The 18203-nt window shown below is 34.0% G+C and overlaps 1 protein-coding gene across 1 annotated transcript in view; it reads left to right on the top strand.

The window, feature by feature from the left end:
* Positions 1-18203, top strand: part of MAN2A1 (mannosidase alpha class 2A member 1) — a 168683-nt gene that overhangs the window by 78643 nt on the left and 71837 nt on the right. Inside the window, exons 9-12 of the mRNA XM_040446993.1 lie at positions 513-715; positions 3502-3684; positions 8328-8442; positions 9739-9806. Of these exons, the coding sequence (XP_040302927.1) occupies positions 513-715; positions 3502-3684; positions 8328-8442; positions 9739-9806 (569 nt within the window). The remainder of the gene's footprint in view (positions 1-512; positions 716-3501; positions 3685-8327; positions 8443-9738; positions 9807-18203) is intronic.

Here is an 18203-nt window from a genome sequence, read left to right as displayed (position 1 = left end):
ATAAGAGCTCAAACTAGGGAGATGGGGAGGCCAGGAGAGTATATGTGCATAAGACCTATGAAAATGCTTAACAAAACTGTTATTCCAGACTTCTGGAACATTTTGCTCAAAATGTTATAGCTAAATATATGTAAATGAAATGTTTTATTTTTTCTGCTTCCTCCCAGCGTTCATTCATCTCTGAATAATTCTATGCCATGACCCCTGCATATTTTGAAATTCTGGAGATTTGTAAGGAGTTAATCAGATTCCCAAATTTGTATATCTAAATAGCTCTTCTAACCCCTTAGGTATATCAGTTTTATTTTAATTTAATTTGGGACTTGATGCAAGTAAAAGAAAGAGTCACTGTGTATTTCCCCCCTGCTTTTGAGTTTGGTAAAATTTGAGCTAGATTTTCATCTTAACGTTGAAGCACATTTTAAATATTTATTATTAACTTCTCCTTTCAGTGCTAGATGTAATTTTAAGGTAGAGATGAATAATTGAAGTGTAGCTTTTTTTTTCATTAGATACAGTTTGGAACTTTATCAGATTACTTTGATGCACTGGATAAAGAAGATGTAACCAGTGGAAAGAATAGCCAATCAATGTTCCCTGTTCTAAGTGGAGATTTTTTCACTTATGCTGACCGAGATGATCATTACTGGAGTGGCTACTTTACATCCAGACCCTTTTACAAGCGAATGGATAGGATATTGGAATCCCATTTAAGGTACATTTATGTTTAGATAGCTACATTAATTATTCACCTCTTTTGTATTATCATAGCCTTTTTGTAGAGTCTTGCATAATATACGAAATTTATGCAGTGTTAGGATGTGTTTAATGTAATTGCGAAATTTTAATGTAATCAGAGATATGTCTCCAAAGCATAATCAAATTATTACATGGGTTTTTGTTCTGGAAGGAAAAGCAGTTTATGTAATTAGATTTTCTCCTATATTTTATGTTTTATATGTTTGTAATTAATTACCTGTATTGTTTGCACAACACAATTTTATTCATTGGCATCAGCATGTGTGTCTGAAGATTAGTAATCAGAACAAGGGTCAAAAGGAACAAATATGGCCCCTCAGTGGCCAAAATGTGGGCCTCAAAGTACATAATCCAAAACTAATGTATTTTATATGTAGGAGAACTTTAGAGGCTCCATCTCAGTTCTTATTTATTAGAAATATATTCTTATAGGTATGATTTTCTGCTTAGAAGAACAAAACTTGAAAGAGATGAGAACTGATGGAGGCAGAGTGATAGGCTGAAAAAGTACAGTGACATGGAAAAGGCAGAAAAGTTAGTAGAAAATAAAAACATTCTAAACCATCATTATCCAGTAGAGCTTTTCATCAGTGTCCAGTAGAACTTTCTGCAGTGATAGAAATATTCTGTCTCTCTTTTCTGCACTGTTTAGTATGTAGCCACTAGCCACGTGTAACTGTTGAGCACTTGAAATGTGACCAGTGTGGCTAAGGAAATGAACTCTTAATTTCATTTAATTTTAACTAATTTAAGTGTAAATAACCACATGTGGCTAGCAGCTGTCATAGTGAGGAGTGTGACAGTGTAAGTAACTGAGTCTTGGTGTTTTTTGGTAAAGATTAACCACCCCAGCAACTCATGAGGCTCTTTCTATGTGTATGTAGCTCAGGAGGTTAATTTATTTTCCTGTTAAGTTCACTTTCAACTTCGTTCAGATCATGAATTCATGATGATTAATTTTCATGATGAATCTCAGTATTAAAAGGTAATGTCACACCTACTTTCTTCTATATACTGGTAGAAACAGTACATTTTGGAAAGCCTTTTTATAAAAATCATGCATTTCTTCAAGCGTTGTACTTTGGTATAATAGTATGTTTTTATTATTTTTACTGTTACCATAAGTGTCATTACCATTATTTCAAAAACCTGATCTTTGACTATTTTCTGGGATACTCACAAATGTGCAAAAAGAATACATATTATTGTATTTGTAATAAAATAGTATTTCTATATTAGAGAAATTTATGCATTTCTACCCAATAGAATATAATTATCTATTATGTTATTCTAAACTATCCATGATAAAAACAGAGAAAGTACTAAGTAATATAGAGATTTCTTTTGGACCACTGCATTTTTTGAAAGTGTCACCTATTTTTTAGTGACAATTACGAAATGTGGTTTCAATCTTAATTTATTGAGCATACTTAAAATGGAAGTACTTAGGGCTGGTAATATATTTTGAAAATTCTGCTTTAAAATAAAACAACAAAAAACCATTTAATTGTGAATATCAAAACGTAATTATTTGAAAATAAGTTTATTGTGTGGTAATAAATACTTCATCTTATAGCTTATTTGTAAAAAAAATACTTGGATAAAATAGAAGAGTATAAAGAAGAAAATAAATTTTAAATCCCATTTTTACATTTTGGAATATCCTTATATGTGTGTATTCTTTTCAAAACCAGGAGTATGTGCTGTGGATATATATGAACATATATACACTTTCTTTCACTCAAATTTAGTGTTTCTCATGCCATGAATTTTAGAAGGGTTAGAATTTAAAAGTGGAGATTATTTAGTAACCTTTAATTATTGCAAAATTTAAAGGAATTCTTTTTTTTAAGTACTTCACATTTCTTTTTCCCTATATCTTTATGCATTTATATATTGCCTTGATTTTCTCTCCATTATCCTTAATACGTTTGGCATAAAGAGCCTTATTACATTTTTTACTTCATCAAGCCATATCTCCTTTCAAAGAACTTCTTTTGAAGCCTATCTTGAACCATATCCTCTGATGATGAAATAATAAAAAAGTGTTAAAATGATAAATCCCCATATTCTTGCTCAAAAACTATTCTTAAGCTGAAGTGCTTTTTTTTTAAATAAATGAGAAAAGACAGCATATGTTTTATCATCTTTCAGTTTATATTGTTGAATTCAACACTTACATTGTTATCATTCAACACTTAGACTAGCTATTGTCACTGAGCTGTCAAGCCATCACTTTTCTGCGTCTGCTTTACTGTTACTTTCCCACCCATGTGACCATATATCGCCACACCATCTCTCCTTTAATGTCCATATGTGAGAGTAAATGGCTTTCTGGTGATGAAGTTCATCTTTTGTGTCTGTGTTGATCTTGGAGATAGGAAGGACAGAAACCATTAACCACTTCTTACTGCTGTGTTGAGATAGGTTTAACTTACGTAGAACATAGTGAAAAAATATCACGCTGCCAGTGGGTACTGGCTTCTTTCCAGGAACGTCTAGAACAAGGGCCCTTTATATCAGTTTAGACGTGATGTTCTCTGATGATCAATGCTTTAGATTTATTAGATGGATACCTTGATGGTCTTATAGAAATCTTTATTATCAGTATCTCTTTTTAATAAATAGCACTGAAATTGTGGGTTTTTGAAAAACCACATTTGAAAATGTATCAGTACCACATGTTTTAAATAGTCAATATTTGTTTTGAAATAAAAATTAATGACTGTTTTATGCAACTAGGGCTGCTGAAATTCTTTACTATTTCGCCCTGAAACAAGCTCAGAAATACAAGATAAGTAAATTTCTTTCATCATCCCATTACACGACACTGACAGAAGCCAGAAGAAATTTGGGACTATTTCAACATCATGATGCTATCACAGGAACTGCAAAAGATTGGGTGGTTGTGGATTATGGTACCAGGTAATATAATTATTTAAAAAGTGATTATAAAACAGTCTTTAAAAATTTTGGGTCACAGGCTTATATCTTTGATGAAGTTGCTAATGTACATTAGACCATATTACTAATGATATGCATTATAAGTATTGCTATAGAAAAACATCAGTTTTCAAAGCATTTTTCAAGAAACCTCTTGATGTTATACTAGCTGTTCTAACTTTTTATTGCAGTGCATTTCTGCAAATGGAGTACTGACACATTAATATAAAACTGATTGTGTTTTTTCTTACATGTTTTGTGGTAATTGGGGTTACCTTCTTGACCAAGGATTTGGTATCAAATGGATCATAGCTATAATTCAGGGAGATAAAGAGCCACACTTCATTGTATAGCAGCTTCATTTCCTGTTTTATATCCGGTTTTTCTCAGATACTTCATTGTTTCTTAGAGGGACATTGACCAAAAAAATCAGCCTAGAAGATACCCAGCAAGTAGAAGAGCCTTGCAACCTTGATATATATGGATGGATGATATAAGGACTTGAGATGAGAGGGGATGGCCTGGGTATTGATATCAAAGCCATCTTCAGCTCTCTGAAAGTTTATGAAGATGAGTGAGGGAGTAGAAGCTCAGGTGTTTTCACAGTGCAGAATTGGAAACAGTGAGTACAGGTTTTAGCTCAGAACAGCAGGGGACTTTGTAAAATAGTGCTTCCCAATAATGGAAAGGCTTACCTTTTAGGATAGATTTTCACCATCATGCCCAAGTTTAGATTACCATTCATCAGGATCAGTGTAGAGAAGATTCCTATGTTGGGGAAGGAGTTTTGACTATTGTTTCACTATGATTTAGATTATTTTTTCTTCAAGATTTTTTCCTATCAATAATGGTGTGCTTTGATAATATTTTAAAATTGTTAAAATATGCTCTTATTTTCTTATAATATAGATTTAAAAGGTGACTCTTTTTGAAATAAATGCTCCCATATGTGAAGTGTATACAGCACATAAAGTCAACATTAAAAATTGATCCACAACTGATATTACTAATCGTAATAAGTGTTAATTAAGATTTTAGTTACAGTATTTTGACTCTTTGGGGGGAAAAATCTTAAGGTTTCATTAGTTGACTTCAGTCCTTGAGAATACATTCAAGGTAATATCTTGATATAGTCTCAGTTTTCTTGTGGCAAATATATTTGGCATCCGTTGAGGTTGAGCTGGGCTTAAAGTGGGAAACACTCAATGGATGGTGATACTGGTTTTTCGCTCACAGAAGTCATTTTTGAAAGTAAGGTCAGATCCTCAAAAACTTAAAAACCATTTGCAGGCAAAGCAAATGGCCTTGGAATCGGTCCATGATAATAGTTCAGTCATGGGATCAGACGAACTAACTTGCTTTTTAGGGTCTGCACCACCCTCTCCATCCACTGTTCCCCCAGATCATGGGTGATTCACTCTCCTTCCCTGCCCTCACAACCCCCATCCTATGAGGCATTTAGAGGTTATTGAATCTGGTTTCCCTGCAAAACAAATACATTTATTATTATAAGTGAATATTTTCTAAAATAAAATTTCTGAAGAAATATTTTTCATTGGAAAATATTTTACTAATATACTGAGAGTACTATGAAATTAGTCCTTGTTTTGTTAGAAACAAGTATTCGTTTTAAATATATGTTGTGGCTACATGTTGATCTAAGAGCATAAGTAAAAGAAAAAAGTTGTTATTTATATAATGAAATACTAACACAAAGAAAGGATAAAGACACACTTAATATATGGATTCAAAAATCTCTGTGAGATGTATTGTAAAACAAAACAAAAGCAAAACAAAAGTTGCAAAAACAGTGTGTATAACAATAAACTATTAAAAAAAAAATAAAAGTAAGGTCCGATCCTCCATTTTTTCCTTTTCACCTGCTTCTGCCTTCTTGGTTTATTGAGAGTTTAGAAGTGAAGGTGCTTAGATTCAGAGCAGAGTTTCTAAGAGGAAATAAAAAGTCATTCTCCTGCACTGTATACCTGCTCTCTCTGGCTGCCATATTGAAAGAGACTTGGGTACAGTCATAGAGTTTTTGCTTCAGGACATTTTCTGTCTCGTAACCTTTCCAGAAGTCCTGTCATTATTTCTTCCATATGTTTGGTTACGCTTTTAGCGTATAAAAACATGCCGTGCAAAATTGCATCTTAGAGAAAAAAGACACAATAATTCTCAAATTATACTTGACATTTGTAAATTTGCTTTGCGAGCACTTCACACTTCATTGAAAAGTCATACACAATTATCAAGTCATTAGCATAGACATTTTAAGTAGAAAATTTCAAAACACAAGTTAGAGAATTACAAACAAAGAAGCAGCTAGCATTGGGTGTTCTCTTGTTCTTGGACTGTTGACTGTTTATTCAGATATTGGCAGAAGTGTCCCTGTGAACAAGTGTATGAGTTAAGGATTACATTTGGCTGCTACTAATACCAACTTGAAACTGAATAAATTCTGTTCTTTTATGCCGTATGAAAGAACTCTGCAGATCCTTGGTTCAGGTATGGCAGCTCCACAATGCTAACAGGGATCCAGACCCTTCTAGCTTTCTCTTCTGCCATCTAAGGGTGATTCATACTTACATTACTGCTCTCTCAACAGTAGATTGAATGTTTATAAAATGATAACGTGGAGAGCAAGAATACCTCATGGCTATTTGAAGGTTAATTCTAATCATGGCATGAAAAAATGAGTTAGACTGGGACACTTTGTGATGAATGTTCAGCTTAAAAGTGGATAATGTGGCTATGTAAAAGAGAAGAAATGATAATGAGGTCAGCTACACAAAGATTTAAAATTCTGCCAGTTTATACCTTGTAATTAAGGTAGGTAGAAAAAAATGAACGAAGGGTGAGTATGAGGGTCCAAACATATAGATCAAACTATTCATTGAAACAAACATGATAATACCAGCTTTGAACAGCAGTAATGATAACAAAGGAGAAAACTGATTTCTAAGTGATGTTCTCTGAATTGTTTGATAATAATAGGATAAGGGCATGTTAGCAAATTAGAGGCTCTGAGAAATCCCACAATGCTGAAGTGGTGAAACATTAAAATTTTGCTTTACCCAGTGTTTCCCAAACTTATTTACCGTGTGTAGTCTTGTTTTGCCTTAAACAAAACAGCTTTATACATCCTGAGAAAGCTTTGGGGAATACTGTATCAGTACTTAGTGCTTATCTCATTAGAAAACTGTGTGTGTGCCTTTAGGATACAAACATTGATTTGTGGCATTCCCTCAGTTTAATTAGGACTCTTCAGTGTGCTGTAATACATATAAGGTTTTAGCTGATGGAAAACATGACTTTTATTCTGCAGGTTCAGACAGCCTAATAAAGATAGCTATGTAGATAATAAAAATAAACTTAGATCGAGGGGCTTGTTTCTAGAACTGAGTTGTAGCCATTCATATTGTCTCTTAATCTGGAGAGAACACTTGTTATCATCTAGGAAAACATTTGAATAGACTGAGAAGCTTAGCTGGTTGATGGCCTGAACTCATGTCCTTAAGACTTTAATACTGTGTATGTATAACACATTTACCTAGTTAATTAACTTACGATTATGATCACTTACATCTTTGAAGGTAATCTCAATGCTCTGCAAAAAGAAGTTATTTCTGATTCTCTTACAATTTTTTTTGATGTTGTTGCATGCCAGCAAAAATGTTCCTAACGTATAGATGCAAAATTGCTTCCTATGTTGGGGAAAATGATATAATCACTTTAAAACATAATAGACTCCGTGGTTGATTAAAGCATGAGTCACCAAGTTTCTCTACAGATTTCTCCAGTGAGTTTACTTAGAGATAACTGTTCCATAAACAGGGATACTTGTTCTTTAAAGAAACAAGACTGAGCTTGAGAAAAACTTCAAACAAATTCTTTTCCTATGTGTAGTGTTTCAGCAATAGCTGGTAATGTCCTAAGATTATATTCTGGAATTGATCTTGAATCAGTTGACTGGTATGCATCTCTTTGGTTCCTCTAACGTAAAAATACAGTTTGAATACAGTTAGCAATTTTAATGACCAAGAAAATTTAACAGGGACAAAGACAATTTCATTAGCCAGACTTGTGAAAACTTTCTCTTTTTTTTGAACAAGAATTTGAATTTTTTGAAGTGTGTATACTGATTGAATTTTGTGAGCAAGAGTTAAACTCATGTCTTCTCTTGCTATTTCAACACTTGCTAAAGAATTTTCTAAAGTATCAAAGTGCTTTTTTGGTAAGAACGCCTTAAAGCTGTTGGAGTGATCATGCAGGGTGTTATTATTTGACATGATATTCATAGAATGTATCAGCAGGTAAAAAAAAAAAAAAAAGAAAAGAAAAAAGAAGAATCATTTGAATAAGTTTATGTGTTTCAGGTATGTCCAGAAAGTTTTCTACTTTAAATGAATCCTTATTAGTGGTATCTTGTGATTAACCCCCCTCCTTTTTTTCTAAGTACTTAATTGTGGGCAAAAAAGTATCAATTCCTTATAAGTTCATTATAGGTTGCACTTTGTGAAGACAGGATGAGAGTAATGGTGGTTTGGCCATTATTAAAGAAACTGAAAGTATTGTATACAGATATTTGAATTACTTCTCAGACCAGTAACATTTTTGGTTCACAGACTCTTTCATTCCTTAATGAATTTGAAGAAGATAATCGGATATTCTGCACTACTTCTTATTTTGAAGGACAAAAACTCGTACAACTCTTACTCTTTTGATAACCTGCTAGACATGGTTAGTTGATATCTTTTATATTTATCATAAAAGTGTGTGATTCTTTTATTCTTAATTTGGAAAGGGGGATGAGAAGCTTAGTGAAAAGAGACATTAAAAAATTGTGATTTCCTTGTACTTAGAATTTATATCATTTCATATGAAATATCTGTGTGTGCTTCTTTCCTATCAGTGTGTATGTATTTGTTTTATGGTGTATATTTTGTTCTGACTAAATCTAAGCATGAAAAATAAAATAATGAACTTACTTTGTTATGTGAAACATAACAGGCTTCCAAAACACTCTTAAGTGTGTTGATGATAATGTATTGTAAGATGATATGGTGAGATAACTGGGCATCATAATTAGTTATTTTTGCTTGGCTTAAATTAGAAGCCCCTTGGTGTTTGCACTGCTGCTGTAAATCCTTAATCTGTTCTTGCTGAACTTCAGTTTGAATGATCCTAAATTGTCTTCTGGTTTTAGGATCAGGCCATGGAGTGCTGTGGGCAGTGCTCAGATGTGTGTAACAGAAGAGGAGTGGTTGAGGAATTAGGAGACTAGCTTTTAGCCTCAACCTCTGAACCTGATCGCATGGGCCTTGAAAAAGTTGCTTAACATCTATGAGCCCTGTAAGATGAGACGATACCAGACATAGCTTATACTGTTGTTAGGATCAGATGAGCCAATAAAACAGAACATACTCTGAAAGGAAGAATATGCTATTCCACAGCAAAGAACAGTTGAAAAAAATGGTTGGTTGCAGACCTCTTGAGACTTCCACTTGGTGACTCAGATATTTTAAAATTGTAATTTTTTTTTTTTATCATTAGAGTCTATTATGAATGATAGGCTTTGAAATTTTGCATGTAATTGGAACTTACACATCTGGAATCAGAGATAATTTCAGTATTTTCATATACTGATGCTTGTAATCAAATTATGGTTTCATATTTTCATATTAAGGTAAAAAATCCAACAAATGGGCAAACATTGCATAGGATATGAATGAAACCTGTGATACAAAGGTAAAGTAGTAAAACTTTTTGCACAGTTATCTTTAGGACTCTGATTTGGTTCCTAATTGGAGTCTGGTCCCTGTGACATATGCCGTCCTGAGATCTAAATGCACACACACATGTATGCACACACACAAGAATTACTTATCTTGAACTTTGATGGACTTTGTGTAGCTGGAAAGAGGATTTTTTCCCCATTTTACCCTTTTTAGGATTCTTGTAAGTACTATTACATAGCTAATTTTGAAACTTGGGTTTTAAAATTAAAATTAAAAAAATTTTTGCTTATTTTTATAGGATTTGAAACAAAGCTCACAAAGTTCTCTACCACAAAAAACTGTAATAACGCTGAGTGCAGATCCAAGGTAAATACATAATTTCTCACAAACTTTTGCTGCGGTTCTGACTTGACATTCTTGCTTTTCAACATTTTTTGCTCCAGCCAGTATATATTTTGAGGAAGTATTTTATTTAAATCAATTTATTAATTGTACAAAGTTGTCTGAAAAAATGAATTTTCTCCCAGGGCTGTCATGTTCGGTGTTAATAGCTAACACAGTGCTTGCTACATTGATTGCTGAATGAACTATTATAACAGTATTTTTTACAGACATTTGGGATGGAATGGTAAATACAATTTATGGTTATGTTCTTTCTTAACTCATTGTTTTACTTACCTTATTTTCATTAATCCCTGATCCTGTTTTTAAAATGAAGGAAGAAACTTAATTATTAAGGATTTTACTGCAAGCTGTTTACTAGTTACTTGTCATTGTGCTGGTCAGACTGTCTCATTTTAGCATTGTGGGTTTATGTTAAGGTAATTGGGAAGGGTGCTCCGGTGACCTAAAAATGGAGTGACTAATTGGTGGCTACCTCTCATTTAGAAAGAAATGTTTTGTGTTTTTATTGGTAATTATTTAACCAAGTCATCTGTTTTTAATAACCAAATATCAATAGATCAGTACCCACAATACCCAGATACACAGTGTATTCTAATGTTATATAACTTTTTACTATCCGAGAAATTTAGTATTTAAAAATTGTAGGGTCAAAGAATAATTGTAAAGGATAATTCATAATTTTAGCTAGATATTCTTTATTGAGATTATTTAAAAATAAATAGAATAATAGTATTATAGAAAATACACAATTGCTGTAATAAAGTTGACATTTTGGTTAAGCATAGAATAAAGCCTTAGTTGGCTAAATTTCTTCAAGAAGTAGAGACTTAAAACATACACAATTCATACCTTAGAACAAGAAGATAAGTATTTTTTAGTTACAGTAAAGTATCACTGAAGTAATGGCAAAGAAATCCTATATTTCTTTTTTTTGGCCAGAAAAAGAAGGGATTAACTGGAACAGATAGTTTATATCTTAACTTGAAAGTCCCTTCAGATTTTGTGTCTCCCTCTCTCTCTGTCTCTCCCCTGCTCCCACTCTGTTTCTCTCTCAAAATAAACATTAAAAAAAAAAAAAATAAAAAAAAAAAAAAAAAAAGCAGGGGGACTTCTGGGTGGCTCAATGGTTAAGCATCTGACTTTGGCTCAGGTCATGATCACCTGGTTCATGAATTCAAGTCCCACGTCAGGCTGTGTGCTGACAGCTCAGAGCCTGGAGCCTCCTTCATATTCTATGTCTCCCTGTCTCTCTCTGCCCCTCCCTCCTCTGCTGTCTCTCTCTCTCTAAAAAAAATAAATAAACATTAAAAAAAAAATTGGGGGGGGCACCTGGGTGGCTCAGTTGGTTGGGCGTCCGACTTTGGCTCAGGTCATGATCTCATAGTTTGTGAGTTTGAGCCCCATATCAGGCTCTGTGCTGACAGCTCGGAGCCTGAAGCCTGCTTTGGAATCCGTGTTTCCTCTTCTCTCTGCCTCTTCCCTGCTTATGCTCTGTCTCTCTCTGTCTCTCAATAATAAATAAATGTTAAATTTTTTTAATAAAAACATTTTTTTTTAAAAGAAAGTCTTGTTGCAGTCTTAAAGCTTTCAGATTGTCAGGTCATGAAAGAGTAATGATACTGCAACTACTAAATGTTTTCTTTGTCTTAAAATAAGTAAATATTTGGGGTTACATGGCTATTTCTTAAATATTGTGCCCCTAATAAATTGTGGTATCCATAAATCTCTTTGGCTTTAGGCCTAATTCTCTTAACTTTTCCTCCTTTTTGTATTTTGGTGGGGAAAGATCTTTGTTTCTGCTACCATAAAAATATGTTATGCTTGCTATAAGCAATTCATGCCCCTTCTGCACCCCATTCGTCTTCCTTGGGTGCATGGAAGGGTGTGTGGGATGGAGCCACAGTGAGTGAGAAACCCTGTGGCTTCTCTTTTTCCTCTACTGTCCTTGCTTTAACTAGCAGTGATATTTAGTCCTACTTATGCTGGAGGAAGAAAGGAGATACAGGTGTATTAACTAAGGAATTTGTTTTTTGGCTCTGATATTGAGGAGATCTAATAGAATTTTTGAGACTATTAGTAAAATTGTCACTTTTTAATATTTCCTTTAAAACAGTTTGTATTTAAACAGTGTTCTTCATCTTAATATTACTCCTTCACAGTTCTTTTCTATCAAACGTCAGTGCTACTACTATTTCTGTGGTTAGGTGAATTGGGGCACTTAACAATTGTCGAATTCTTACTTTTATCTCTTTTGTACTTGAGGACCTCATGAATAGAACTACTTACTCTTCTGGTTTTAAAATCTATATTTTACTTGTTAGCCACAAATACTGAGTCACTCTCAGTAATATCACTGAAGAATGTGGAATGATGGTAACCTTTAAAATGGAAGAGTTTGATAGCTTTATTTAGCAGGTACTGAAAGTGAAATAAATGTTTGCACTTCTCAGTCTTTGAGTTAGAAGTTTCAGAAGTATGGTCACACATTTTTCTCATATTCTTCATGAATCTTACATAATCATCTAAGGCTTAGCATTATTTTGATTATAAGCATAGTTCTTATTTAAGTAACAAATTACTAATCTAACTAAAACATGCATTCTCAGTGAGGGAGACGTCCTTCTTAGGAGGGTAAAAATCGTCTTAGAGTTTGAAAAAAAAAAGTACTATTTTTTTAAATATATAAAAATAGCATAAAAATGGTATGTAACAGTGCATAACAGACATACATTTAAGTGTTATATTAAAATTGTATGAGGGGGATGAGTAGCAAAAAATGTCTCAAAAGAGTCTTCAAGGAATTATGATGTAAAAAGGATGAGAAACCCATAGTTTCTAAACCCATAGTTTCGGTAACACATGTAAATGAATTTGATCATGTTGTTGGCAACATTAGTTATAGCTATGTAACTTAACGTACTTTAGTTTGTGAGTGTTTAAAAAGTAGTCCATAATCTGCTCACAGTGATGTAATAGATGTCCATGTACCTGCTTGAGTCCACAAGGTTACGTAAGCTATTGTAGTGTATGCATTTGTAGTCTGTGTGGAAAGCAGGTACAACAAGAGTTAAAAGTTAGGGCACCCTGAACAAGTCATAAATTTTCTAGCCTTAAATAATCCTTAAACGCACAGAGATGTTTCTTTTTCTCTCTGCACACATATAATTGCCTAAGGAAACAATTGTAAAAAGCTTTAATACAAAGATTTAGAGGATTAGGAGTACAGAGGACATACAGGATGGAAGGTAAACTTTTGAGACATGCAGGGATTTCAGTCTTGTTTTGGCATTTGGTCCTTCAGGCAGGATGGAAACACATGTTGCCATAGCTCAGGCCAGCAAGTTGTGTGTTCTGACAGTGTATAAAGGAATTTTTTTTTTTTAAAGTGGATAATTTGAAATGCCACCAAGTATACAACTAAAATTACATTGAGATAACTTCTGTAAATCTGCAAATTTAATTTTTCAAGTAGAAATTTTTTTTAGTTTGAGAATAATTTATTCAAATCAATTATAATTTACCATTAAGTACTATTAATTTTAAGCCAGGCACTTATTGGTAAGGGATCTTATGTCTCTTTTGTCCCGAAAAAAAAAAGGGCTTAATTTTAAAAGAAACCATCAAGCATGTGGAGATACAAAAGAAGTCAGTGCTTTGGACTTGGGTGACTTCAGACTACCAGATATAAAAAACACTTAATCCCACAAAAGGCACTTGATACCCCCATTGCCATTTGCTTGTTGAATGGTTCTCCCTGGATGGCTGCCCAGCACTTCTAATTTAATTTCCTCTGGTTTTCTCCATGCATACTTCCTTTTGGATCACAATCTTTATTAATAGTATCCTTCTCTTTTTGGTTGTCTAGGTTCTAAAACCCCAGAACCCACTTTGACTTCTACCTTTTCTTGCTTTTTAAGTGTCAGGGACTGGAGAGTCTTTTGGATTTTCCCCTCTACTCATCTCTGACATCCATCATCTCCTGCCTTCCTGTTACTTTTCGGTTTCAAGCCACTTTTTTTTTTGTATGTTTTACTTGAACCACTGCAATGCCTTCCTGCTCTTTTGTTATCAGTTTCTCTCTGCCTCTAATTTATTGCATGTAGTTGTCACAGGAATCAACCCACAGCAGAACCCTGAGAAAGTCACCTGAGTGAAAGCGGCAAGGCTTCTAGGACTTAGCCTCCGAAGTCCTAGGAGGTCCTTCCCACTACATTCTTAGTCAAGCAAGTCATTAAGGTCAGTCGAGATTCAAGGGGAGGAAATTCTTCTCCATTACAATTTGTGAGGAGCATATATAGGAAGCAGAAGGAATGATGGCAGTCTGTCTACTACAGTTTACCCACTGGCCACTCCAGTGTACATACCTACCATATGTACAGTATTCCCCCTCCCCTCTAGATGCCCACAGTGTCATCCCATTATGACAGGGGCCCTAAATGTTCGTCTAAATCAGGTCCAAAATGACTTACTCATATAGCTGTGAATGGATTTTGTCTTATTTCCTCCAGTATAATTATTTGAGGTTAAGTCTGCTAGATTGTAAACTCCTTGATGGTAGGAACTATTTCTTTTATTTATTTCCCCCAACATACCTTCGGAAGTTTACTCAACATAGCAAGAATTGAATAAAGACTTGTTGAAATACAATTAATTATTGATTGAAGAGAATATTGAACTTTAGACACCAGATGTGCATACGACATGGCTCACATTGTATGTGAAAATGTGGTATCCTGGCATATATTTTCCCTAAATAGTTCTTTCATCTAATATTTGGAGTCTGGATGCCAGAGGGTTTCCAAATACACTACTTCTGCAAGCAAAAATAAACAACAGTTAGGAAGAGCTATGAATTTGCTCAACATTTGGACAACTGCTCACTTGAGATTTTAGAGTTTCATACCATGAGACCTGAAAAATTTTAGGTTGCATCTCAGCATCATTGTATTCTTACAGAATTAACTCCGTTGAGATTGCATTCTTCGAGGCTCTTTGCACTGAGTGGGTTCAAAAGATACTGAATGAGTTGACTTGATCAGATCAGTTTTTACACATAAGACTTTCTGTTGTTGTTGACAAAGAGGATTTGCCTGATCCCACATTTTGTGTTTTTGATGTTATCACAAATAGTTCTCACAATAATTACCTATAGTGTAATGAGGTTCAAGACTTGAAATCATTTTCTCATCGGTTACCATGTCATCAATGTATTTTTATACCAAGTCACACTCAGAAAGTATCTAAGAAAAGTATCTGATATCCCTAACAGTTGTTTCAGCTTAAGTTTTAAGTGAAGAAAAGGAGAGATAGAATTCTAACTGCTCAGATTCCGTCAGTGTTATCTATTATAATACAGACCTGGTAGAAGCATTTGTACAGAACTGAACTGAGATTCCATGACTTGAACCAGAGTGGTTTTAATATGAACACCTGGAGTCTGTTGAGAGAGCCATGAACATCAAGATGGAGCTTGACTTGTGCCTCATGGCTTTTCTTGGGGGAGATTAACAGTGATACCTAGTGTAAGAACTGTGCTTGTTGCTCGTGGATTGTAATAGTGAGAGCTCAAATCTTGTCATGTACTAGAAAACTAGTACAGAAATACCTTCACCTTAGTTAGCAAGAAAATGTACAAAGTCAGGAAGATTGAGGATTTCCATTCTTGAAAATTGCGGGCTGCATTTTAATATTATCCTAAGGGAATTCAAGGTAATAATAGAATACATGATTTGACTAGGCTTTGACACTCTGGACCTTTTGCAGGTTCTATTAGTATGAGAGTAGCTGAAATGTCCTTTTCTTTTAAAGCTACTTTAGAATTTTCTTTTAATGGGGGAATTGTTAACTGACAGCAGTGGAGAATCTCAAAAATAAAAAACTGAGCTGTTCTAGTCTAGTGTAGGTCTTTGTGGGTATTAATAGTCTAGTCTGTTTAAGAATTAATACTCACTAATGGATTTGAAGGATGAGTTCCTAAACTCTCTTCTGAGTTGCTTTTCTGTTTAAGTATTAATTGCTTGTGAAAGGTGTTTGTGTATTTTCATCTGTTGCATCTGAGTTATATTTTATTAATTTTGACTTCTTCAAGATACAGATTGACCAGTTCTCCAATTATCCAGAAATACATTTCAGGCTGTGTGTAATCTGGGATATTTTTAGAAAGGATGCTATATGGAAAATACTTCAGTAGAATATAGTATATTACTTGAAGTAACTGAAAGTTTCTTAGGGAGTTGGAGATAGCTTCAACAGATATATTAGTTAATTTTATGTTAGAACTTATTTTAGAGCAATCATGTCTGGATACCAACATCAAGTACTGTTTCTTGGTGTTTGCCATTCCAAATCAATCATCTGCCAGCTTGTATGTTGCCTGGTATTTCCCCCCCACCGCACCCAGGGAAATATAAAGGTCTTTGGGGGAGGGACAAGGAGAAAAGACTACCTTTTCCCATGATTGTCTTACTACTCTTAACATTTCTATTTTTTTATGATACCAGACATGATGAGTTATTAATTCCTGAAATACTGTTTCAACCTTACATTGACTTAGATGAATAACACCTATTATATTAAAAAACAAAAAAGTTGACACTTTCATTTTATGTGATGGCTGATTAGGGACCCTGAGACTGACTCTCTCAATTTCCTGTTGAAACTCATGAAAACAAAGATGATGATGAACAATCAGAGGAACACCAAACCTTGGCTTGACGGTCAACCTATTGCCACAATTTAAGATATCCACAAACTATAAAGTTGATCGACTAGACTGAAAAATGCAATTATTCACTGACCAGTGGTGAACAGTTAGAAATAAAAGCAACATTGCAGGTCTCTAGAAGCAGATATGGGGATTGATTCCTTTTCCTTTTTATAATGTCTACTCCCACAGCTTTGAAATTCCGGTATTTTACCAACCAGACAAGAGGACTAATATTTTAATACAGGGACAGTGCTGTTTTTTGAGGCTGTTAAGGAGATAGGTAGCTATTATTTTCATTCTCTCTGCCTAAGATTTCTGTTAACCAGTCTCCATTTAATTAGCCAACTAAATCAGTTGATTCTTTCCATTCCTTTTTGGTGCTCATCGTACCTTGACCTTGTCATCAATAAGCTGCTAGCTAGGGAAACAAGTATAATTCTCTCCCTCTGTAGTTCAGTTGAGTTGTATGATTATCACGAATCGATTATTTATTCCCAGATCAGTTGATCTTGTTACTTTTCTTGCATGATTTGATTACTTTTTATTAAACTGATGAATTATACAAAAAGTTTGCTTTTATACATGAAGTTGGAGATTTTCAACAAAGGTAAGTCACTGATTGGTGAGATGCCTATAAAATATTTGGGAAGAAAATCATAAAGATAGAGAAGCAGTCTGTACTCCTGTTGCCTAATATATTTTTTTAAATGTTGAAGTTCTTGGTCTACTTTACAAAAACCTAAGCTGGAAACCATACATGATCAATCACATGATGATTATGTAGTAGGTACAATCCAGGAATTAGTGGTCCCATAGTCAAAGTAGCTTTGCTGTTGTATCAGTAGATTAGGAAATTATATATATGTAAAACATACATGAATATGAGTTATTGAGTCATATATGTATAACTTTAAAATGTCCTACTTTACCTTTGACTTTCAAGTCAATTTTATCTCTTTCAATTAACAGATCTATTGCCAGCCTTAATCACAATAAGGGGGCTTCCATTGTGTCTGTATTTTACAACCAATTTGGAGACTCAATCTGACAGAAATAAAATAGGCAGAAACAAATGGGGAACTGATGGTAGAGCACTGACCTAGGAAAGTACCCATTTATGGAAATTGCTACTGACAGTGGCACGGGCCAGAAAGATACTGTGATATTCTTTGCTGAAGAAAGAACCTCTCCATTTGTTCACCAGAGCTGGCATAAAAGAATGAATACTACAGCCATAGCCACCTTGATTGATTGGCCTTTTGGACCTTTTGCATTCAGGCTACCTCTATGCATCTGGACTTCTATTCCTTATTTTATAATTTATGTTATTATATGTATATTATATTATTTATATATGTATTATATATATGGTAAAACTTATTCAGTGTTCTCCATCACTGCATTTTCTTTACCTCCTTCAAGCGTTATTAACAAACTGGTTATTTTATTCTTTCTTGCTGTCCATCTCTCTTGCTAAAATATTAGCTCTATGGTGGCAGGGAACTTACTTGCTTTTGAATCCCCTGGCAAATACTTGGCACATTATAGGTGCTCAACAAATACTTGTCCAAAAAAAAAAAAAAAAAAAAAAACTAACTCTGGAATAAGAGAGGGAGTTCAGCCAATCCCAGAATAAAGACCAAGGGTACCTT

This window comes from Herpailurus yagouaroundi, unplaced genomic scaffold, assembly GCF_014898765.1.
Source record: "Herpailurus yagouaroundi ecotype Mexico unplaced genomic scaffold, PumYag 29, whole genome shotgun sequence".
NCBI classification, from domain to species: Eukaryota; Metazoa; Chordata; class Mammalia; order Carnivora; family Felidae; genus Herpailurus; species Herpailurus yagouaroundi.
The sequence above is the reverse complement of the archived record's forward strand: the minus strand, read 5'-3'. Positions and strand labels throughout refer to the sequence as shown.